Source organism: Argiope bruennichi, chromosome 7, assembly GCF_947563725.1.
Source record: "Argiope bruennichi chromosome 7, qqArgBrue1.1, whole genome shotgun sequence".
NCBI classification, from domain to species: Eukaryota; Metazoa; Arthropoda; class Arachnida; order Araneae; family Araneidae; genus Argiope; species Argiope bruennichi.
The window spans coordinates 76,528,554-76,548,898 of NC_079157.1; the positions used below are offsets into that span (position 1 = coordinate 76,528,554).

The 20,345-nt window shown below is 29.0% G+C and overlaps 1 protein-coding gene across 1 annotated transcript; it reads right to left on the bottom strand.

Moving 5' to 3' along the window:
- Positions 1–6,257: 6,257 nt before the first annotated feature.
- On the bottom strand, positions 6,258–18,784 carry LOC129974907 (TD and POZ domain-containing protein 3-like). Its single transcript, XM_056087691.1, has 2 exons — positions 16,945–18,784; positions 6,258–7,586 (listed from the first exon to the last, which is right to left on the bottom strand). The coding sequence occupies exon 1, from the start codon at positions 18,475–18,477 to the stop codon at positions 16,945–16,947; it is 1,533 nt and encodes a 510-aa protein (XP_055943666.1). The 5' UTR covers positions 18,478–18,784; the 3' UTR covers positions 6,258–7,586.
- Positions 18,785–20,345: the final 1,561 nt, after the last annotated feature.

Sequence of the window (20,345 nt, forward strand, 5' to 3'; positions counted from 1 at the left end):
CAACAGGTTGAAAATATATACCACCAATTATTGCATAGATTGCTTTCTAGAAAAAACTGCCATGTCTACTGATTATTCATAAAATATCTTAATGGTATAAAGATATCGATAAATATTTATGATATAATGATTCGAAAAGACACGTGGATTTTGAACTAAGAGCAGTGAAATGAAAACATGAAAAAAAATATCACAATGAACTCTAGATAAAATTTATTCAACAAAAGATCTATTGTTCATTATCATTCTTTTATTCCATTTATATTTCCATTGTCAGCAGATTTTCCATGCAAAATAAATGCATTTGACTTTGTAACATTCAAATGCCTTTTGTCTTTATTACAGATCATGAAAGATACTATTGTTTTATAATTCGATTATAGTTCGTCAACAGATTCTGAGACGACCGCATTTCGACGACTCCATCTCATTAAGGGGTGAAACGCGGATCGATGAGTGCATTTCCGGTATTCCCTTTGACCTTGGTTTAGTTAAGTTAGTTATATTAAAGTCCCGTTGTAAAGCAATACTAGGGTTATTATGGGACGGATCTCTTAATTTTGAACCACGGTCAGATGACGAGGACGACACCAGAGCAGGCACCCCCCTCTCCACACCACATCAGCGGGAGGACGTTTGGCATGACGGATTTAACGTGCAACAGACCCCCTTACACGACGGTTCTTCGGTGGAATCGGGTCTCGAACCTGAAACCCTATGACTCATAAGCCGAGACCTTACCACCAGGCCACCGCAGCCTTCCTTTTGACCTTGGATTTCCCCTATTAGATACTAGTAAATGTAAACATTTCATCTTTCCTTTCACCCCTATTTTGACGGATTAAAACAATCCTAACGCATGCGCAAAAGCGCGGGGCGTTTTACAATATGTTGCTGAACTATAGTTATAGTTATAAAAAATACAAAACAAAATGCAAAACTTCTATAAATTTGGTTTAAAAATACTAAAACACAAATTCACTTCATGCTTGATTCTTCAATTTCGTGGTTTAATCAAGTTTATCCAATGCTTAAGCTAACTCATTTTACAGCAGTTTAATGTTTTATCCCATTTCATGTTATAAGGGTACATCATTATAAAAGAGAACGCAAGAAATGCATTGTGTTCGAAAAATTATTAAAAAATATTTGCATATATTGATGTATCCTTTGAGAAAATACCCCTGATATGGAGATGAGCAGTTTCTTGTATGATGGTTGGTTCTCTCGTTCCTTGACGAGTACAGAAATAGTGTGAGGGTGAATGACGAAACGTCCCTAATGCTAATTGTAACTGCGCTAAGTTGTAACTGCGCAGGTGATGGCCCTTAGGACTCAACCATAAAAAAAATCGGTTCTACTTTAAAAAATAATATGAACGATGCGATATGTCTTTTTGAGAATTTGAGCCGACATAGTTTGGACGCTAATCATATTAATGGAATACTTCAATTATTATTATTCCTTACGGATCTTTTGAAGATAAATTAAGTGTATTTTTAGAAAGTAGTAGAATTAGGTAGTAGAAAGTAGAGTCGCAAAACATTAAATAAAGTTGAGTATAGATATATCGAAATAATCTTTATAAATGGAACTTCCTTACTAACCTCAGATTTTTAATATTAAAGCTGTGTATATGTATGAAACAAAATGGCTGTATTTGCAACAAAAATTTTTGTATTTAAAATTCTATACGGCTATTTTAATCAAAATGCATATCAGGATTTTGTACAAAGGGAGATTTAATAATAATAATAAAATATTTCGCCGATTCTTTCTGCAATAGAATTGTCAACCGTAACTTCTATTATGCGAATCCGTTTCCAAATGTAAAGCGTAATTTTTACTCTCAGTTCAGTTAATCGTTATAAACATTAAAGCTGGCTGAAATAGCCTGATGATAAGATGCTGGCTTCGCATCCCTTGGGTTGTGGGTTCGTACCCCACAGGCCGAAGACTCTCCGTGTATATGGTGACTGGTGCACGTATAAATCTGTCGTGGCCACAAAGTCCTCCATGTCGAGACAATACCACTGGGGGTACTGGTTCAGAGGTGATCGTTCTCTGAATTACGATCCATGAATGAAACTCGTCCCGTAAAAAAGATTGTGACGCATGAGTAGCTAAGTCGTACTCTCGGCTCCAGATGGCACTGCTGGAACAAGAGACTGAATTCGTCATGAGGCTTGTCTAGGGCAGCTTCTATAAGAAGCAACAACGAACTTAATAATGAGTATAGCTCCCAAACGGAAGATCTACTAATTGCAATATAACAGTTTAGCTTAAAGAAATGCAAAAAATAAAGATCTTGCTTTATTTTTGGGACACCCTGCGTACATATCCATATATAGCCACAGTGACTTTTATTTATATAAACATGATTCTGTTTAAAATTCTTATATTAGATTGGTTCTTACATTAATTAAATCTTAGATTAATTCTTCGTTGGTGGGTAATTTTAAAGTAATTTTTTAGGCTCTTCTTTAAGGTACAAACTATTTTTTTTTAATATTTAAGGGGACAGTGGATTCTATTAGACACTTTTGGGAGCTATTCAGTCAGGGTATGAAATGTTTTATGCATATATGTTAAAATATATATACATCAAATTTCTTAAAGAAACATTTTAAAACGAAATATATTATTTTGAAAAAATTTAAAAGATATGCAATTTTTAAAAATATCAAAATATTCCAGGCGACATAATTTTTAATTTTTTTGTTCTATTATTTGTTTTCTTATTATCCAATGTAAATTTATTTGGAACAAAACGGCGTATAATTTTGTAATTCCAATTGAAAGCTAATTTTTTAGAAATATTTTTATGCACACTTACTGAATTTTCACAGGAATTTTATGTTTTTCTGAATTAAAATTGACTTTAAACTATCTAAACTATAAAACTCGAAACATAAAATGCATATCCTATTTTCTTTTAATGTTTGACCGAAATCTTTATTATCAATTCCATTTAGTTTCTCCAAAAATTAAGACACCTGGAACATTTCAAAGATATTTTAATCCAATTACAAAATCATTTTGAGAAAAGTTATTAAGATGTACTTTTTTTCCTTTTAATCCTTCAAATATTTATTTTATCTAGCAATGCATTTTCTAACATATATTTTGGTGATGAAAGGATAAAAATAAAATTGCACGTTTTCATCCATATTTGCTTATTTGAAAGTTCATCGTGCCCTTAACTGTTCAGAAACCATATTTAAAAATAAGTAAAGAATAAGACACAACACAGAAAAAGGATATGAAAAGCATTTAAAACAAAATCTAAAAATGAATTTAACGAAACTGTAATGCCACACCACGAATTACTTATTCTCGGCATAAAATGTGAAGGAAGAAAATTGTATTTGTCCATCATGGACCTTTAGTAAAACAAGTATATCAGGTAAAATGTGAATAGGATAATTATAAAAAGTGAAAAAAAAATTGAACACCTGTAACCAGTGGTATATATATATATATATATATGTAATGATATTTTAAACTCTTAATTTAATCCAAATTAATTTCCAAAACTTGACCTTAATTTAGCCCTTCCTAACTTCATTCTAAAATATTCTCTTATTTCGTGATCCAATTCCACTTTCGGTTTATTTAATCCCTTTGTAAAAATAATGCGCCATCAGTACTACGTATCAAGAGAAAGTGATACTTTTACCCTTCAGAAGGTGTCAAAACTCACACGTGCATTGAATTGGCGCTTGGCCAGAAATCCAATATTATATAAGACTAGTGATCATCTGTTTGACCCTTTTTTCCTTTTTCGTACTTCTGTGTGTGCCGCGCTGCGTTTTCTTGTATATAATCATGCCTGCCACTCGGAATAGAATAAAAAGAAATTAAAAATACCAAGTCTCTTCACTGTTTCGAACCTGCATTCTACTTCAATCAAAATATGTTACATACATACACACACACACACACACACACACACACACACATATATATATATATATATATAAACATATTTCTTTCGAATCCTGTCGGCTTTTTAATATGTAACATTATTTTTGTGAAGCAGAATGCAGTTTGAAGACAGTGAAGAGACTTTTTATCTTTTTAATCCATCGGGAAAGCATAATTATTTACAAGCAAAGATGCGGACATTTCGCGTCCGTCACAGCGCGGCCAAAAGCGGAAGTAGGGAAGAAGGGCCGAAATAAATTATCCCTCGCCTTATATAACCTTAGATCTTGATAGGGAAAATATTTCTTCACAGTGCCAATATATTAATAAGATTCTGATAGGGATTTCTGACGCATGTCAATCACGTGTAAGGGAAACACAGGGAGCTTTTAAGAAAGAATGTGCTTTCTGGACATTTTTACCCCCTCACGCCGAGCGTGTGAAAATATCGGCGTTTATCTGACCAAGCAATTTTATAAAGCTTCTCTTGAATTAATTAAGTAGAGAAAGTGGAATTGGATCACGAAATAAGAGAATGAACTTACTGTGGGCTCAATTAAGATAAAAGCTTGGAAATTAATTAAATTGAAATTAAGAGTTTAAAACATCATTACATATATATACATAGTGTCTATTTTCCACACCTGCCCCTAGATGGCACTTTGAGGCAGAGTATTTATATATTTATACAGTTCCCATGATGCCTTTCAGTAAGTAAGACATCACTACTTTGTGATAATTTTCTAGCCAACATAAAACTATGTGATATTTTATTCTTCCATGTTAAGTATGTGTGTGTAAATTGATATTTTGTCTGTCTTGTGATATGAAATTTAGAAGAAATCTCATTAAAATATGATTCCCAAAAGTCGGTGTTTTCATATGCACAACACTATGAGTCTCTCTTCACTACAAACCCTAATCTCCTTCAACTTGCTCGTTGCATCGTATTCTAAAAATGTATATTGTGTCGCAAAAGTGAATTCTTGCTGTGAAATGAGTTGTATTGTTCTGAAAGGATTTTCCTTTTAGGATAGCCGGGGTGACGGCAGAGGAAAGGGTAGTCTGAAATTCAATGCCAGAAATAATTCATTGACGCACTGAGTTAAACATTGAACACCAACCTATCCAAATTAAAATTAAATGTTTTATAAAGAATACATTTTGTGTAAGCTCACGTCCAATCTAGGGGAGAGAATAGCAAAACCGTTCAGTTCAGACTGGGTTTTCATGCGAGTTGGACCACGGGATAGATGCTTCTCTATTAAGTAGAATACGAAACCCTCTTATCTAAGATCATTGTTCATATTTTTCTTTTATAAAATGAGGATATGATTTAATGATGCAATTTTATAATATCTTTAATAATTAATTTTGCATTATTCAAATCATAATTTGAATACATACAGTCCGCTTCATTTATTGAGTTCGAGACACAATCAAAAGTTTTGAAAGTTCAGAACTGATTTGTAGTGGCTACTGATTTTTATGTCTTGGTTACTGATGTTTTTATGATACTTGGTTTTTATGTCGTAGATACTGATTTTTATGTCTTGGTTACTGATTTTCCTGTTGCGGCTACTGATTTTTATATCGCAGCAACTAATTTTTATGTCGTAGATACTGATTTTTTTTAACTGATTTTACTGATTATTACTGATTTTCATGTTGCAGCTACTGATTTTTATGTCTTGGTTACTGATTTTCATGTTGCAGCTACTGATTTTCATGTCGTAGATACTGATTTTTATGTTTTGGTTACTGATTTTCATGTTGCGGCTACTGATTTTTATGTCGTAGATACTGATTTTTATGTCTTGGTTACTGATTTTCATGTTGCGGCTACTGATTTTTATGTCGCAGCAACTAATTTTTATGTCGTAGATACTGATTTTTTTTATGTGTATTATGCGACCATGCTTTAGAAGGCCAAGGCCAAGGAAGATGACATTTCAGAGTAATTGTTTAAGCACTTCAAATTGCGATAAATATCAGTAAACTGAGAGTTACATGAACATATCATCACATTTTACATGTATCGACGTATCAGATGAAATACATATATTAAATAAAAATTTAATTTTTATTACTTATTTTTTTCCATTACATGCTGAATATACATCATACATAAAATATCAACATTTTATTATATATAACAAAATTAATTAAGAATATTATTAGAAAATTATAAATTGTTTACTTATACATATATTATTAGTTTATTAATAAAGATAAAGATTAGTTTATTAATAATTATAAGTTTATTAATAAAGACATATTTAAGCGAAACAGAAATCTAGATAATTAATTAAGTAAAAATTATATCATATTGCTAGAAACAAAACAATGCATAATATAAACAATAATTAAAAGTATAAACGTGCGAAATTCACAAAAGGATCACAGTTATCTTCCACAAAAAGGGTACATAAGGTAAATAATACATATTGTTATAATTCAGAACTGATAAATGAGTTTTGAAAATATTAGAATAGTGTATTGTCATCCAGAATACACAAGAGTATAAAATTTCAAACGTCTCACAAAAAGGAAATCAAAGAAAAATCGATTACCAACATCCACCGTTACAGGTATGAAACAACTAAAATAAAATAAAAATGTTAGACAATATGCATATTATGATATATTAACTACATCAAAATGTAACCACGAACTGGGAAAGATGATATAATGGAATTTTTCAATCTCTTTCATAATATTTAAATATCAAATTTGGAGAAAAAAGATATTGCGGATTATTAACCCTTTCAGTACTAATCAGATTCGGTCCCTAGAGATTAGACGCAATTCCTTTTAGGGTAAGTAAATCCTACGTTAACATAGGTTATCGTAAAAAGAGCCATTTCTACATGGGATTCAAAATTTTAATTATACAAAAGTTAGGTCGAAAGTGTTAATATATTTACACACCATGGTTGATTTTAAAAACATTTACAAATAATGATAAAAACACATTATATCCTTTTATCACTTAAAAATTTTCAGAATTAAAATTTATAGATATTTTTATAAGCATCAAATAACGAATATTGTTTTATTTCCACAATTATTTATTAATAAGAATTAAAACCGTTTTATAAATTGCAATTACCTGATAAAGATGAGCTATTACTTCTTAAAAATTTGGTTTCTGATAAGAAACGTACCTATAGATTGTTAAAAAAATTACAGATAAATACTTTATCAAAATATCTTAAATTAACAATGAAAAAAAGTAAATAACGAAGGAAATGTACTGTCTGCATAGTAAAAATTTAAAATCTCTTGTTTCTAACTAAATATTTATGGAATGTTCTAAAGTATTTTAATAATTAAAGTTTAATATGTCACACTTAACGTAATGATATAAATGTAAAGGAAAGAAGAGGCATTTAAAAGTTTTTAAATATTTATCTACTTGAAAGCAAAATTTTTTCATCAAATGCAATTGGAAAAAACACGAATAACAATATCCATATTTTTAATTCATACATAATATGTTTGCAAATGCTAATAACAAATAGATATTAATAGTAAAACTTTATTCAAAAATTTTTTGGAATTTGATTTCTTATAGCAGTTTTATCACTAATCTCCTTGAACATTTCTCTCCCTTATTTCATTTCAGTGGTGGATCACAATTTTGGCTAATCCAGGATCTAGAAAAATATAAAATAATCAGACATGGATAAAAAAAAAGCAAAACAAAATAATTCTGTTTTAAATTTATCCAAGTCAAAACAAAGCATATTTATTATAGTGGTGTGAAAAGAAATCGAAATATATATATATATATATATATATATATATATATATATATATATATATATATATATATATTGTTATTGAAAGCGTCCAATGGATGTATGGTGAATGTAATTCAACAAGATGGATAATAGAAATTGATGCTTTATTCCACAACTATTCAAGAAAACACGAAGCTCATGTAATAGAAATACAGTTATGTAGACAAAGAACATTAATTACAGAAAACTAACAATTTTTCCAATAGTGTTCAGCATCTAAGCACTCACAATTGAAATAGAACGCTAGAGAGAATATGACTTTTCAAAGACCTCCAATGTTCACATCACGGAAGAGCGTGATGTCACATGCAATTGTCTCGAAGAATGTCTGTTTTCGGCTTCGAATAGAGATAATTCGAATTTCCATAATTCTTGCAATTTCCAGACCCTCTAATTCTATCGCCAAATCTTTTACCAATGTCTGAAGTCAGAAGTTATCATTTATTGAGAATCACTGAAATTTTCTCTTTTCTAACTTAAGAAAGTCATTATAGATTTATAACAGTATATGATTAAACATTCATCGCAATTATTTATTCCAACAAGTACGATAAAAATAATAATAGGTGAGAGCTTTTTTGATTCAGAAAAGAAGTCAGTTTAGAAGAGAATAACGGAAACTGTACTGAATATGACCTCACTTAATAAAAATGATGAAAATAATGTACTTCTTAAATTTTATGACACATTTTGCTTAAAGTTTATGTGTATATTAGTTATATTGCATACTAACCACCTTTGGTAACTGGCTTGTTGGCGGGATTATTGGTATTGTTTAATTCTATTGACGGGAATATTTAATTCTATTGTCTTTCTCGAAAAAATATTCCAAATTTTAAATTTTTATAGAAATAAAATATTATTATAGAATTCTTACACAACCATGCTTATTATGGTACACTCCTACTTAATTTATTATAATACATCCAAATATTTGAGTTTAATTTTAAACGAAATAAAATTAAATTAACCACTTAAAATTCAGTTATACAATAACATGGTTGCTCAATCAAATAATGTTTATAAAAATATAGAGATCGAAAAAAATTTACTAGGCATTGCAGTTTTGTGTGTAATACAGAATGTATGTATTTCATGTTTTGCATAATATGTCAAAGGATGATTTTTAAAAATAGTATATATATATATATATATATATATATATATATATATATATATTAAAAACTATTCATTGTTACCTAATTTTCAAAAACTTAACTTCAATTGCAACAGAATTTTAAAAAATTAAAAGATTTATTAACAGTAACCATATTTCACAAACAAACAGTTTTAGTTTAGTTATATTAGCGTCCCGTTTGAAGCAACACTAGGGCTATTTTGGGACGGACCTCGCAATATTCAACCGCGGCCAGATAACGAGGACGACACCTGAGCTTGCACCCTTCTCCAAACCAACATGAGGACGTTTGGTCAGGACGGATTTAACGTGCAACAGACCCCCTTACACGACGGTTCTTCGTTGGAATCGGGTCTCGAACCTGAAACCCTACGGCTCCGAAGCCGAGACTTTACCACCAGGCCACCGCGGCCCCTTCATAAACACATACATACAAGAGCAAGAAAAGTAAAATCGAAATTTAAATACATATTTGTAGTAACAATTTAGTTTGTGTTTGCAGTAACAATGGAAACGATTCGGGTTTTAATACAAAAATGAAAATGCCGTGTTAGGAGATTCATATTAAGTATTAATAAGTATAGTATGTATATGTAAAAGCAAATAAAAGTTGGATAAAATTTTTTAAGTATATTAACTATAGGTAATATTAACTATATTAACTATAGGTAATATTAACTATATTAACTATTAGTAACTATAGTATGTATATGTAAAAGCAAATTAAAGTATTGTATATGTAAAAGCAAATAAAAGTTGGATAAATTTCTTTAACTATATTAACTATAGGTAATATTAACTATTAGTAAGTATAGTATGCATATGTCAAAGCAAATTAAAGTATTGTATATGTAAAAGCAAATAAAAGTTGGATAAATTTCTTTAACTATATTAACTATAGGTAATATTAACTATTAGTAAGTATAGTATGCATATGTCAAAGCAAATTAAAGTATTGTATATGTAAAAGCAAATAAAAGTTGGATAAATTTTTTTAACTATATTAACTATAGGTATATTAACTATTAGTAAGTATAGTATGCATACGTATGTAAAAGCAAATTAAAGTATTGTATATGTAAAAGCAAATAAAAGTTGGATAAATTTCTTTAACTATATTAACTATAGGTAATATTAACTATTAGTAAGTATAGTATGCATATGTCAAAGCAAATTAAAGTATTGTATATGTAAAAGCAAATAAAAGTTGGATAAATTTCTTTAACTATATTAACTATAGGTAATATTAACTATTAGTAAGTATAGTATGCATATGTCAAAGCAAATTAAAGTATTGTATATGTAAAAGCAAATAAAAGTTGGATAAATTTCTTTAACTATATTAACTATAGGTAATATTAACTATTAGTAAGTATAGTATGCATATGTCAAAGCAAATTAAAGTATTGTATATGTAAAAGCAAATAAAAGTTGGATAAATTTTTTTAACTATATTAACTATAGGTATATTAACTATTAGTAAGTATAGTATGCATACGTATGTAAAAGCAAATTAAAGTATTGTATATGTAAAAGCAAATAAAAGTTGGATAAATTTCTTTAACTATATTAACTATAGGTAATATTAACTATTAGTAAGTATAGTATGCATATGTCAAAGCAAATTAAAGTATTGTATATGTAAAAGCAAATAAAAGTTGGATAAATTTCTTTAACTATATTAACTATAGGTAATATTAACTATTAGTAAGTATAGTATGCATATGTCAAAGCAAATTAAAGTATTGTATATGTAAAAGCAAATAAAAGTTGGATAAATTTTTTTAACTATATTAACTATAGGTAATATTAACTATTAGTAAGTATAGTATGCATACGTATGTAAAAGCAAATTAAAGTATTGTATATGTAAAAGCAAATAAAAGTTGGATAAATTTCTTTAACTATATTAACTATAGGTAATATTAACTATTAGTAAGTATAGTATGCATATGTCAAAGCAAATTAAAGTATTGTATATGTAAAAGCAAATAAAAGTTGGATAAATTTCTTTAACTATATTAACTATAGGTAATATTAACTATTAGTAAGTATAGTATGCATATGTCAAAGCAAATTAAAGTATTGTATATGTAAAAGCAAATAAAAGTTGGATAAATTTCTTTAACTATATTAACTATAGGTAATATTAACTATTAGTAAGTATAGTATGCATATGTCAAAGCAAATTAAAGTATTGTATATGTAAAAGCAAATAAAAGTTGGATAAATTTTTTTAACTATATTAACTATAGGTAATATTAACTATTAGTAAGTATAGTATGCATATGTCAAAGCAAATTAAAGTATTGTATATGTAAAAGCAAATAAAAGTTGGATAAATTTCTTTAACTATATTAACTATAGGTAATATTAACTATTAGTAAGTATAGTATGCATATGTCAAAGCAAATTAAAGTATTGTATATGTAAAAGCAAATAAAAGTTGGATAAATTTTTTTAACTATATTAACTATAGGTATATTAACTATTAGTAAGTATAGTATGCATACGTATGTAAAAGCAAATTAAAGTATTGTATATGTAAAAGCAAATAAAAGTTGGATAAATTTCTTTAACTATATTAACTATAGGTAATATTAACTATTAGTAAGTATAGTATGCATATGTTAAAGCAAATTAAAGTATTGTATATGTAAAAGCAAATAAAAGTTGGATAAATTTCTTTAACTATATTAACTATAGGTAATATTAACTATTAGTAAGTATAGTATGCATATGTCAAAGCAAATTAAAGTATTGTATATGTAAAAGCAAATAAAAGTTGGATAAATTTTTTTAACTATATTAACTATAGGTAATATTAACTATTAGTAAGTATAGTATGCATATGTCAAAGCAAATTAAAGTATTGTATATGTAAAAGCAAATAAAAGTTGGATAAATTTCTTTAACTATATTAACTATAGGTAATATTAACTATTAGTAAGTATAGTATGCATATGTCAAAGCAAATTAAAGTATTGTATATGTAAAAGCAAATAAAAGTTGGATAAATTTTTTTAACTATATTAACTATAGGTATATTAACTATTAGTAAGTATAGTATGCATACGTATGTAAAAGCAAATTAAAGTATTGTATATGTAAAAGCAAATAAAAGTTGGATAAATTTTTTTAACTATATTAACTATAGGTATATTAACTATTAGTAAGTATAGTATGCATACGTATGTAAAAGCAAATTAAAGTATTGTATATGTAAAAGCAAATAAAAGTTGGATAAATTTTTTTAACTATATTAACTATAGGTATATTAACTATTAGTAAGTATAGTATGCATACGTATGTAAAAGCAAATTAAAGTATTGTATATGTAAAAGCAAATAAAAGTTGGATAAATTTCTTTAACTATATTAACTATAGGTAATATTAACTATTAGTAAGTATAGTATGCATATGTCAAAGCAAATTAAAGTATTGTATATGTAAAAGCAAATAAAAGTTGGATAAATTTCTTTAACTATATTAACTATAGGTAATATTAACTATTAGTAAGTATAGTATGCATATGTCAAAGCAAATTAAAGTATTGTATATGTAAAAGCAAATAAAAGTTGGATAAATTTTTTTAACTATATTAACTATAGGTAATATTAACTATTAGTAAGTATAGTATGCATATGTCAAAGCAAATTAAAGTATTGTATATGTAAAAGCAAATAAAAGTTGGATAAATTTCTTTAACTATATTAACTATAGGTAATATTAACTATTAGTAAGTATAGTATGCATATGTCAAAGCAAATTAAAGTATTGTATATGTAAAAGCAAATAAAAGTTGGATAAATTTTTTTAACTATATTAACTATAGGTATATTAACTATTAGTAAGTATAGTATGCATACGTATGTAAAAGCAAATTAAAGTATTGTATATGTAAAAGCAAATAAAAGTTGGATAAATTTTTTTAACTATATTAACTATAGGTATATTAACTATTAGTAAGTATAGTATGCATACGTATGTAAAAGCAAATTAAAGTATTGTATATGTAAAAGCAAATAATAATTGGATAAATTTTTTTAACTATATTAACTATAGGTATATTAACTATTAGTAAGTATAGTATGCATACGTATGTAAAAGCAAATTAAAGTATTGTATATGTAAAAGCAAATAAAAGTTGGATAAATTTTTTTAACTATATTAACTATAGGTATATTAACTATTAGTAAGTATAGTATGCATACGTATGTAAAAGCAAATTAAAGTATTGTATATGTAAAAGCAAATAAAAGTTGGATAAATTTTTTTAACTATATTAACTATAGGTATATTAACTATTAGTAAGTATAGTATGCATACGTATGTAAAAGCAAATTAAAGTATTGTATATGTAAAAGCAAATAAAAGTTGGATAAATTTCTTTAACTATATTAACTATAGGTAATATTAACTATTAGTAAGTATAGTATGCATATGTCAAAGCAAATTAAAGTATTGTATATGTAAAAGCAAATAAAAGTTGGATAAATTTCTTTAACTATATTAACTATAGGTAATATTAACTATTAGTAAGTATAGTATGCATATGTCAAAGCAAATTAAAGTATTGTATATGTAAAAGCAAATAAAAGTTGGATAAATTTTTTTAACTATATTAACTATAGGTAATATTAACTATTAGTAAGTATAGTATGCATATGTCAAAGCAAATTAAAGTATTGTATATGTAAAAGCAAATAAAAGTTGGATAAATTTCTTTAACTATATTAACTATAGGTAATATTAACTATTAGTAAGTATAGTATGCATATGTCAAAGCAAATTAAAGTATTGTATATGTAAAAGCAAATAAAAGTTGGATAAATTTTTTTAACTATATTAACTATAGGTATATTAACTATTAGTAAGTATAGTATGCATACGTATGTAAAAGCAAATTAAAGTATTGTATATGTAAAAGCAAATAAAAGTTGGATAAATTTTTTTAACTATATTAACTATAGGTATATTAACTATTAGTAAGTATAGTATGCATACGTATGTAAAAGCAAATTAAAGTATTGTATATGTAAAAGCAAATAAAAGTTGGATAAAAAATTTTAATCAACTAAATTGATATTATTGAAAACGATTTTTTTTTTAATTTAATGATGGTACGAAACTGATTCTAGTGCTATGATATTTGTGGCGAAAAATCCTAATACTACCGCTAAAAGTTTTTTGCTAATTACAATTTTAATAAAAATTTCAAAAAAGGGGGGAATCGACTTGATATGATTTCCGGTTAAATATCACCCTATGTCATAAAGAAAAATCGCTAAAAGGAGATTAAAAAAACTATCCAGCTATACTGTCAGATTTTTAAATTTTGCTTAAGTAATATCTAGAGAGATCCAACTTGATAAGTTTAAAGGTTAAGCACTAATCTCTGACTTAAGGAAGAATCATAGAAAGAAGGAAAAAAAAAATATGCATTTATACGGGAGATTTTCATTAATTTTCTAAAGGGAAGATTTAAGAATACTCTTCATGATATTAAAAAAACATATCGGAGCTTTATTAAAATTTTGAATACAATTTATACTTATAAAAGTAATATAGAATTTCCAATAATAATAAATCAGAGCATATGTCTGTATCACAAATTACATCATTTGATCTAGTGATACTAAAGATGTTGTGCTGTGGATTGATATTTTAATTAAAATTTTAATTAATTCACAATTCAGTGAAAGTGGCATTTTCCATAATAACTTTCAAAAAAATTAATACACAAAATAATTAATTTTTACACCATTCTAAAGCACCAAAAATTAATTTAATTTTTCTTGAATGTTGCCAAATATATTTTGAGTTTTTTTTTTTGTATATTTTTTTACAACAACTTTCATTGTTCGCAAACATTTTTTCATTCCTCTATCAAAAAATTAATTGCTTGATTCTCTTCTTCAATTTAAAGCTAAGAAATAAAGATCCGTTTTATTATCTGGACAGTTTATATGAGAAGTAAGAAAGTGTATTCACAGTACTATAAAAGAAAACGTGCAATTCAAAATAAATTGCAAGATATTTGAGCTTTAAAATGGCATAATGGAAATTTCACATGCATAGTAAACAGGAAAGTTTAAGGCCAATAAAACAATGCATCTTTATCAACTTTGAAACTTAAAAATACATTGTATACGAAAGCATGAGCCAATTTACCTTTATGAATTTACCAATTTTATATATCTGCCTTCGCTTTGTAATTATTGCGTCAACTACTATTCGGAGAGCCTTACAAACAGATTTGATCTACGTGTTTTTCATTCAATATATGATAGAAATCGACAAATATAGTGTAAAGGCAACATACAAAATTTCATTCGTCTAGTTCAAAGCGTGTTCGAGTTATCCTTGTCCCAGATACATATGACAAAAATGTGTTCAGGGAAATTAAAAAAGGGAAGATTCGTCAAGATTTCAAATTCGAGTTTTTGACGATTCTCTGTACTTCGTACACGAGAAAGTAAAAATTAAAAATATAATTTAGAAATAATAATAATGCACACTTTCGCTCGCATTTACAAATGATTATGATACATAAATATGCAATTTATTGATGATGATGTCGTGTCCGCGTTTCCACGGAAAGGGGGGTGCAGTAGCTTCTGACGATAAAGAACCCTGAGCACCCGGGGCAGAAGTCTGACTTCTAGCTCATATGTAGATGACACTCACACACCCGCTTGTACAACCCCTTTTTACAGGGGGGGAGGCTCTTTCACACACCTCAGAGATAGAACACAGGGTAAAAACGGGGCCCCCAAGAAGAGTGTTTTCTCTTCTATGGGCCTGGAACTGCAGAAAAGGGGAAACGACTAAGCGATGATTGCTTCTCACTTAAGCTTATTGCTTACACCCTTTATCGCTCAGTTCCCCCCCCTTTCTTCCTTAAATAAATTGTGCAAAATAGCCTTAATTTTAAGATTAATTACACTTTCTTTAGTTGTTGATAATTTTATATAGAGCTATTAAATTTAATTTTCATGAACAGAAAAAACCCATAAAATGTTTGAAATATATATTAATTGATTTTAGGTGTGATTTTATATCAAACAAAATATTTCCAAGACAATAATTTTCAATCATATATTCCTTATTTTCGAGATATGCAAATAAATTTTCAATTTGAGAATACAAAGTTACTTTTAATTGTTTATTCATTTTAGAATCAATTGTAAAACTGACTTTAATTTCTGAAAGAAGAGAATTGGGTTTTTATGTGTAGTAACTAATTCTTGAATCATCAATATGTGCATTCCAAAAAAATTGATTATATCTGTACGTTTAATTAAATCTTCAAAACACGAAATAACATCTGAGTTTAAAAATTCTGCTATTTTTTTTTAAATCAAATCTTTCTAATTGAATTTCACGCCACATTTCAGGAAGTTTTCAGTGAAGTCAAAAATTTTTTTTATAAGCACACAAAATAATTCTGATATTAGTATTACACAAATTGAATTATATGAATCGTTAAACCACTCATGCTTACACTCTTCAATGAATAAAAAAAAAAAAAGTCTAATGCTAGGAGACAAGAAAGGAGTTTAGGCTTAATGTATACTTCACATTAGAACTTATAACTCGAAATAAAACTGATATTAAAGAAAAAAAATAGTCTTAATTACTCACGTGTTAATCATGTGTGATAAAAAAACTGCTATTAAAGAAAAATAAATAGTTTTAATTACTCACATGATAATCAAGTGTTATACAGTACTTCGTTTTAGTAATCCAGAGGCGATGTCATAGAATTTTAATGCAAAAAATTCTCGAAAATCTTTACAATCACAAACGAACGGACACTAGGGACGATGGACATCAACTGACCAAAGCTGAAGACAGTCCATCGCTTAATTAAAACCGGTAATGGCGGAAACGGTCACTGTTCCAGACCCATAAAACTTTTATTGCCCTCTTCGTACTCGGAAGCACCGGTATGCAATTAATTCAAGCAGGGAAGATAAACAATTATCACAAAAATAATGATTTAGCATTTAATTAACATAAATTGAATATTAGGAGCAGATTGCAAAAAATTGCCAAAAATTAACTCACCTATATTTGTCTTTTATACTTAAGACGCATTGTCTCGCTAACTAACAAAGGATTTGTTTTCATTAAATCTTCCCATTCTTCTGAACCGAATACTAGCTCGTCGTGATCCAAGATGAAATCTTCCACAGCTTTTTTCAGATCAGCATCATTATGCGCATCTGCTAAAAGTAGAAGTGCACTAGCGGTGTGTATGCTGAGTTTTTCTTCTAATAAGACAGCGCAGATTATTTTTAATTTTTCAACTTCATATTTATCTGCTGCATAGTAGAGTTTAGTGACAGATTCCCACTGAAGGTTTTTAATTTGATCGGAATACAAAAACATCAAAAGTTGATCAACAGTATCGTTTTCTAAATCATCTACTTCGATGCAGTTGGTGGTTTTCTCTTTCATGTCATTGGTTAGTATAGCTTTGAAAACGGGGGATCTAGCACAGAGCACAAGCTTGTGGGCAGGGAATGACTTTGTTTTTGTTTTGAGCACCACGTCCGTAAGCAGTTGAGAGTTATAAAATGTTTGAAAGTCATCCAGAGCGCTTGAAAATACGGATAATGTATCTGAAATGTTTCCTCTCTCATTATGCTGATAATTTGCATTGATCTGGTTTAAGGTCATCGAAGGTATTTCATATGAACTTCTTTCAATGTTCTTATATTCAGTCCCACAAGAAAACACGCACTCGCATAATAAAGACAGTGTATCATTTGGCAAATATTCAATTTTTCTGTGTAAAATTGCTTTTCTCGTAAGAGACAGAGGCATATTTTTAATGTCCCTTCTCTTATTATAAAATTGATGATCGACGGCAAAGCCTTGAATATATTTTCCAAATACGTCTAGCAAAGAAACTTTGCATTTTGAAAGGATTTGAACTGTACCAGATGAATTAATTGCCACTATTATTTTCCCTTCGCCACATGAATCATCAATAAAATGCACACTACTTGAAATGGCACAATTCTCTTTCGTAGGGGATCTAATCTGGACAGTCCTCCTCTGATTGGGGGTGAGCGCACTGAAGCCTCCAACTACATGAAGAAATGAAACGTGTTCGATGCCGATTCTAGTTCTCGCGGATATCAGTGTAACTTTCTCATTAATTTTCACTTCTTCCTTCCAAATCTTACATCTCACAGTTAGAGTGTCATTAGGTAAATATTCAGGGTTTCTAAGTAGAAGCACTTCATCCCTCTGTATGATATGTGCATTTCCAAATCCATTTCCCCTCTTGAATGTACGATTATTTCCTTTCAAAGATACAAATGAATCATCTGCTGCAACAATTAACAGTTCAAAATTCAGTGAAAAGTCTTTCGGGCCGTTATCATCTTCTTTCCTATTTAGAAAAATAGAAATAATACCTTGGTCCTTATCTTTATTTCCTCTTGGATACAATTGTATAGTCCAAATGGAGCCCTCCAACCATTCGGCAGTAAACTCGGGACTAACCAATGCCTCTCCATTTTTGTGCCAACAGTGGCTGTAATTTTCTATGAGCCACGTGAATATGCATTGTTTTTTTGTGTCGTTCATGTCGACTTTATTTAGGCACGCCGAAGCTAATAAAGTCGAAAGAAAAAACAAAGAAAGGAACAAACCTTCTCGGGCGCCTTTCACGATTCTGCTTTGATTCCAAATGAAGTCCGTCGCCGAGCCGGAAACAATTTAGCTCTTTGATATCAATAAAAAAAATGTTAAAAGAAATTATCAGAGGGAAAATCCCCGCTCGTGGTTGAACATAAAACAAAACTCGAGACTGATAAAATCTTTTTTTTTTTTCATTTTTGTGCCAACTGTAGTTGTAATTTTCTATAATGCGTCTCTCTTCAGACACGGCAAGATATTCATTAACCAAAACAAAAAGAAGGAAACGAGCAGAGAGAACTTTTTTAAAGCTGTCTGTCAGATCTGTACATCTACAGCAGTCAAAATAAATTATCTTTCTGCTAAAATAGATATGTTTGATAGCAAACGAAATAAATGATATATAAGTTGATTCTGCATCAGCGGAGAAGTCGCAGTTCGCAAAGTTTGTTTAGTTTTTACTTTATCGTCTTCAAAATATAGAGGAAGTATTATAGTCGTCAACGAATTCTAACGCGAGATTTTAAAGAATCTACACGTTTTAGACACCCCGACTTCGAAAAACGCATTTTTGTCATTACATCTGTCTGCCTGTAAGAAAGTTAACTGGAGTGAAACGGAGGAAATTTGGTATACAGTCTTTATGCCAAATTTGTAGATTTCTGTGAAATTTTGAGCAAAATACTTCAAATCAAGTCTGGTCGATTGTTCGAATCTAGTTTAGCACGAGGACTGCAAAACGAAGACAGCTAGATAGATAAAATTAGGTACACAGATTTAATGTTTATAGTATAGACACATATCAAAGTTTGAAACAAATTCAAAATAGGTTGTCCCTCTGCAACGAGATAATTACAAAAACAAACAATGATTTGAATATTTCAATTTTTAAGGAGGATCTTATATCTACAAGTATAGCTTTGTGTCAACAGTTTGTTTCTATCGGATGGGAACAAGCGTCTAAAACCCGAATTTGATTTTCGGACATATTTAACTGAATGGCAGATATTAAGTGTGTAATCACTCGCTAATCGTTACACTATAGATTATTCAGTAAAAATGCTATATTTAAGCAAATCTTATATTTTGTAACTAATGTACACCAATGCCTTCTCAACCTCTCAATGCTACCTTTCGTTCATTTGAATTTAGAAATTCATCAAATTCTCTAACACTTTTATTAGAGTTAGTTTAGTTTAGTTATATTAACGTCCCGTTTTAAGGCAGCACTATGGCTATTTTCGGACTGACCTCTTAATTTTGAACCTCGGTCAGATGACGAGGACGAAACCTGAGCTGGCATCCCCCTCTCCACACCACACCAGCGTTAGGACATTTGGCCCAGACGGTTGAGCGTGCACGAGACCCGCTTACACGACCGTTCTTCTGTGGAATCGGGTCTCGAACCTGAAACTCTCCGGTTCCGAAGCCGAGACCTTGCCATCAGGCCTCACCTTTATTAGAGAGTATTCCGGAAAGTTTTGAGATCAGTACCACTGATTTTTTTTTTCAGAGGATATCCTATCCCATTTGGCGCCGTATATTAAAGATTTTTTCAGATGGCGGATTAAATAGGCGTAGATAATACATAAGTGGGATGCAACCATTCAGTTCTTTTCAAGGTATTTGAAGATCTGCGATATATTAATTAATTGATTTCAGAATGCGATATACAGGGTGATTCAAAACATAGTGGGGAGGTAGGGAATAAGTCAGGAAATCAATTTCACATAGGAAAATATGATCGCAAACGTCATTTGCATGGACAAAATAGACAAGTGAAGTGAACACAAGAAAACAGAACAGTTAAAAGTGGT

Coding starts and splice junctions, on each gene's coding strand:
- LOC129974907 (XM_056087691.1), bottom strand. CDS start 18,477: ATGAACGACACAAAAAAACAATGCATATTCACGTGGCTCATAGAAAAT.